The 6,000-nt window shown below is 37.8% G+C and overlaps 1 protein-coding gene across 1 annotated transcript in view; it reads left to right on the top strand.

The window, feature by feature from the left end:
• The first annotated feature begins 1,601 nt into the window (after nucleotides 1-1,601).
• LOC122890152 (cytosolic beta-glucosidase-like) overlaps nucleotides 1,602-6,000 on the top strand; it is a 74,729-nt gene continuing 70,330 nt past the window's right edge. The window contains 2 exon segments of the mRNA XM_044225898.1: nucleotides 1,602-1,679; nucleotides 2,185-2,412. Coding sequence (XP_044081833.1) covers nucleotides 1,658-1,679; nucleotides 2,185-2,412 — 250 coding nt within the window. The 5' untranslated portion in view covers nucleotides 1,602-1,657.

Below are 6,000 nucleotides of genomic sequence, written 5' to 3'. Positions count from 1 at the left end.
ATCTGTGACCTTCTTCCTTATATAAAAATCATTATGAAATACTTTAAGCACATAAAAAGGGCTGTGTGATAAACAGCTCCCCAAATACCCCTAGCCCCTTTTAAGGAATAAAACACAAGAGATTCTAGTCAAACTCCTTTCTTGTTCTATTACCCTTTTTTTCTCCCTGAAGGTAACCACTAGCCTGAATTGATCATTTCCAGGCATGTTGTATTTTTATCTCATATGTACATGTTCAGAATATACATGGATTATTTACATATTTAAAATATACAAAACATGATAAACATATTGTATATATTCTTTAAAAATTGGTAGACTTTATATTTTAGAATAATTTTAGGTTTACAGAAAAATTGAGCAGAACCTACTAAGAGTTTCCAAATACCCAATTCCCCAGTTTCCACTACAAGTAACAGTTTGCATTCCTGTGAGACAATTACTATAATTGATGAATGAATATCAATATAAAACCATTAAATGAAGTTCATAGTTTATAAGTTTATAGGTTTTCATAATATATCTACCATTACAATATCATGTAGAAAATTTTTACTGCCCTAAAAATCTAAATTTCATCCCTTTGTCCTGGATACATTCTTTTGAATCTCAAGTGTGTTTTTTTTTTTTTTTTTTAATTTTATAGCTTTATTGTTTGGAGGCTAAGTCCATTTGGAGGCTTATAACAAAATACTCATAAATTGGATGGCTTATAAACAGCAAATATATTTATTTCTCACAATTCTGAAGGCTGTAACTCTGAGATGAGAACATTGGCATGGCTGGTTGAGGGCCTTCCTGTGCAACACAAACGTCTGCATTTTCACATGGCCCAGGGGACTGGGGAACTCTGGGGGATCTTTTATAAGGGTACTAACTCATTCCTGGGGGCTCCACCCTCATGACTTAACACTTGCCAAAGACCCCACTTCCTCATACCATCACATTGGCATTAAGATTTCAACATAAATTTGGGGGGACACTGTAGTGGAGGGTTATTGATGCTCTGATTCCTTCCCTTTAACTGCTGATTCGTGTTTCATCTGTATGCTTCTACCTCAAATTATCTCTTCTACTGTTGGTAGAATGTGAGTTGTTTCCAAGAGTTTGTTATTACAGATGTTTCTGTCTTGATGATCTCCTATAAACTCTTTGTGAAACTACATGTGCATTTCTCCACGGTATGTACCTAGAAGTGAAATCAGAAAGTCACGAGATTTTTAAAATTACTCCTTTTACCATAAAATGGATTCTAACTACATTTTAAACAAGATCTCTATGTGTACAGATATTCCAAATGTAATGTAACCTTTACTCTCTTCTTCTAATGTGCAACACTCTCTCTTTCTTGTGGGCTTATTTGGATCCTAGCTTCTCTTTTTTTTCTATTTTATTCCCACTCCCACCTCCCAGCAATTCACCTAGATGCCCCAATTTTTCCTTGAGGTGTCTGTCTAAAAGTAATTTCTCTAAGAGACCTCCAACTCTAGCTCACATCTGGATAAATGCCCCTCCTTGGTTTTCTGACAAGTCTTTTACCTTGGCTGTTTTACAGTTACCCATAGCTAAGTTCTCCAAAGACAGGAAGCAGAGCAGAGTGCACCCTGTTAACTCCTGTGCTCAGCATAGATCCTGACATATAACATTTGTGGAATTAATGGAGGGATGCATGAATGAAGGTAGGATACTAATACGTTAACAATAGCAGAGACTAGTGCCTTCCCCACAATAATTGACTGGACCATTGCAGGCTCCATTGTTAGTTAGCAGGAGAATAGAGTTCAAGTGTAGAGGGCCAAAGACAAGGTCCTGAGACTCTGTCAGGTACAATAAGGACAAGGCTTGTCAGTCATGGCCAGGAGGAGGTATCTGCAACTTAGACATTCATAAGCTGGGGCCTGCCTCTGTTTACCAGCTGGGAAATCTTCAGAAAATGAACCATGAAAGCCTGCTATGCGGCAGCACTATGAAATAATTTTTCATTTGCCACCAGTCAACTTCAGGGATCAAGGACAGCTAAACACATAATTCACTCATGCATGCTATTTTAAAGGCATATTTTAAAGTTATAAATATGGTACATTGAGTTAATGAGGTATGTTCTTTTGGCGACAAATATTTACATTCCACATATGCCTCTTGATGTCAAGAGTGTAACTGTTTCATTTTCTTCTTTTTTCTCAGGAGGCTGGGATGCAGATGGAAAAGGCCCTAGTGTCTGGGACACATTCACCCATCAGGGAGGAGAGAGAGTTTTCAAGAACCAGACTGGCGATGTAGCTTGTGGCAGCTACACTCTGTGGGAGGAAGATTTGAAATGTATCAAACAGCTTGGATTGACTCATTACCGCTTCTCTCTTTCCTGGTCACGTCTGTTACCTGACAGGACGACAGGTTTCATCAACCAGAAAGGCAAGTGTTTCTTAAAAATAGAAGGTTGCGGCTTTAATTCAAGGTTACTGCTGCAGTCTGGCATAATTAATCCAGTATGCTATTCTGCAGTGGAGCTTTGAAATGGCAAGTTTTTAGGGTGATTATAGGATAAATTTTTTGAAATGGGTTTGCATTAGCTTTCTTAATAATATTCTGTTCTCCCTGAATTGGAGATATGTGTTGGAAGGGGACAATAGATGGGTAGGAAAGGGATGGGGAATAAGAGTTTCACTTGTGGAAGATATTATTGAGCGTTAACCTGAAGCTGAGTTTCCAAAAGTTATGTATTGAACTATTTTCAGTTGTGTTATGCTGTGAAAAGTGATGAAAAGCCCCATTGAACTTGAGAAGATTTTGAGCATTTCAAATGGAGCTGAATGAGTAGAGCGAATTAACTAGGGCAGAGATTAGCGCCGAGGCATCTGGAATCTGCTTAACTTGGGATGAAAGGCCAGCTGGAGAAGCATCTCTTGGGCATTTTTTCATGCCTCAGTTTCTCCACAAGTAGAAAAGAATACTCAAATAGTTCCCAGTTCAAGAGCTATTGGAAAATTAAATGAAATAATCTTTGCAAAGTGCTTTACGCAATAGCTGGTATATCATAAAAGCATTCAAAAAGTGTTAGCTATTATTCATATTAAGTTTTGTAATTAAAAAGACTACGTCCTATTTGAATGCCTGTTATTTATGAGGCATTTTACATACATTTTCTCTAATCCCCACAATCAGTGAGGGAGGTGTAATTAGTTACATTTTACAGTGGTGCGTGTCCAAATCCAGATATTTTGTAAATGGTGGATCTAGAATGTAAACTTAGTTCTGGCTAGTTCCTTCCATACACCAGAGTTGGCAAACGATGACCCAAGGGCCAAGTCTGACTGTTATTTTTGTAAATAAAGTTTTATTGCAGCGCAGTCATACCCATTCATTACATTTAGTCTGTGGTTGCTTTTCCACCACCATGGCAGAATTGAGTTGTTGGGGCAGAGACCAGAGAACCTGCAGAGCCTAAAATACTCACTACCTGGTACTTTGCGAGAGAAGTTCTGTGACCCCTGTACTACAACATAAAGGTTTCTTCATAAAGAACCTCTATTGCTACTTTGTCCTGGAAAATATTTCACACTCCTCCTACGGTTGGGACTTGGTGAGGCCAATGATGTACCTAAGATGCAAAATTTAAGGAGACGTTGACTCTCAGGGTCTTGGAAATGCAAGACGGACACTTGCAGAATCCTGAGGGAGGGTACCTGCTTGCTCACCCTTCTTTCAGGGGCAGTGACTTCCCTGATCCTCAGGGATTCCGTTTGAGTAAATTATCTGATTTCCTACATAGTAAGAACAACCAGTGATAACAACTGCTTAGGTGAGCTTGTGTCCTTGAAATGCTCATTTTCTGTGAGGTGGGGTAAGCTGGACATTGTGGAATTCAGCTGCAACTTATGTGTCCCCCAGATGGGGACAACACAAGATTAGCAGCTCCATTGCTTGTTTCTAAAGGCATTAGCTCCCCTGACTAACTGCTGCTGGTTGAATATCTACTTTCTTGATATATTACTGGCCAGTTCTTGTTTTTCTGACTTTGAACAGAAGTTCATTTGTTGTTCGGTGTAAAAGTGAATTAATAATTTCCCACCTTCTTCATCCATAATCTATACATTCTCTTTTCTCCAGGCCCATCACACCCCCAAGGACTAAAAGCTAAGAGTAATCTTTGAATCTCCTCTTTTCTTTGTTTCCTACATCTAACTGGTTGCTAACTATGATCCATTCCACTTAGGTCTCTTTCACTTCTCCCACCTGGCCATTTTTTCTGCTTCTGCCCTGCTTTAGAGTTTTATCATTCTCATCAAGGACTTTTTGATATACCCTTGCTGGGTATACCTATTTTACTTGTTCTCTGTCCATTAATTCCTTGTACAAAATGCTACCCCAGCAATTTGTCTAAAGCTTTGCCTCAGTTCTGTTGGCTTGCATCATCCCTGCTAAAAACAAAGTAAGATTAAAAAAAAATTTTTTTTAAGATCTATTTATTTGAAAAGGGAGGGACGAGGGAGAGGGAGAGAGGAAAAAAAATCCCAAGCAGACTCCCTGCTGAGCATAGAGCCTGAAATGGGGCTTGATTTCACGACCCCAAGATCATGACCTGAGCCAAAACCAAGAGTTGGTCACTCAACTGATTGAGCCACCCAAGCACCCCTATAAAAAATTTATTTAGTCATCCCAAGACTCAATATATAGTGTACACTCCTTCATATACCATTCCAGGTTTTATTTGACTTAGTCTTAATTCATCTCTGAAGCACTACAGGCTGAAATTCCCCCATGCAATTGCTCCATTTAATTCCCTAAACACATAACTCATTACATACTAAACATACTATGCAATTTCCCACCTCTGTAAGAATTTTCTTAAGCTCTTTCTTCTGCCTGGAATGGCCTTTCCTTAGAATTTTCTTAAGCTCTTTCTTCTGCTTGGATTGGCCTTTCCTTAGCCGTATTCATTGAATTATCTACCCTCCTGATTCTAGGAGTGTGAAGTTTTCACTGAGTTTCCATTTGGATGGTACACAATGAAAAGATTTGGAAAACAACACAAAATAACCACCCCCTTGCCAACTTGTAATATAGGTTCATAACTTTTTATCTGAAATTCTAAAGTCCAAGAGCTTTGAATACTGAATCCTTTTTAGCAAGTTTAGGTCTAAAACTAATTTGGCAACAAAAGCTAACCTCAATTGATGGGACAGGTTTTTCTTAAATTGAAGAACAATTGACATACAATATTGTATTAATTTCAGGTATAGAACATAGTGATTTGCTTTTTATATTTATTACTTAATGATCACCACAATAAGTCTGGTTACCATACTAATTAGGTACTATAATCGTACAAAGTTGTTACTATATTATTAATACTGTTCCCTAACCTGCACATCACATTCTCATGACTTATTTATTTTATAATTGGAAGACTGTACCTCTTAATTCCCTCCACCTGTTTTGCTCATCCTCTCTCCTCTATTCTCTCTAGCAACCAGCAGTTTGTTCTCTGTATCTACAAGACAGTTTCCATTTTGTTTTGTTTGTTTATTTGTTTTTTAGATTCCACTTGTAAGTGAATTCATATTGTCTTTGACTTATTTCGTTTAGCATTAATATGCTCTAGGTCTACCCATGATGTTGCAAATGGCAAGATTTGATTCCTTCTTATGGCTGAGTAATATTCCATGACACACACACACACACACACACCCCATATCTTCTCTATCCCTTTATCCATTAATAGATATTTAGGTTGCTTTCATATCTTGGCTGTTGTTAATAATGTAGCAATGAACTCAGTGGTTCATATGTCTTCTCAAATTACTGTTTTTGTTTTCATCAGGTAAATACCTAGAAGTGGAATTGTTGGATTATACAGTAGTTCTATTTTTATTTTTTTGAGGAATCTCCATAATGTTTTCCGTAGTGGCTACACCAGTTTATATTCCCACTAACATTGTGTGAGGGTTCCAATCCTCACTAACACTTGTTATTTCTTGATAATAGCCATTCTGACAGGTG

The sequence above is a fragment of the Neovison vison genome, chromosome 11, assembly GCF_020171115.1.
Source record: "Neovison vison isolate M4711 chromosome 11, ASM_NN_V1, whole genome shotgun sequence".
Classification (NCBI taxonomy): domain Eukaryota; kingdom Metazoa; phylum Chordata; class Mammalia; order Carnivora; family Mustelidae; genus Neogale; species Neogale vison.
Note: the sequence above shows the minus strand (reverse complement) of the source record. Positions and strands in the feature narration are given on the sequence as shown.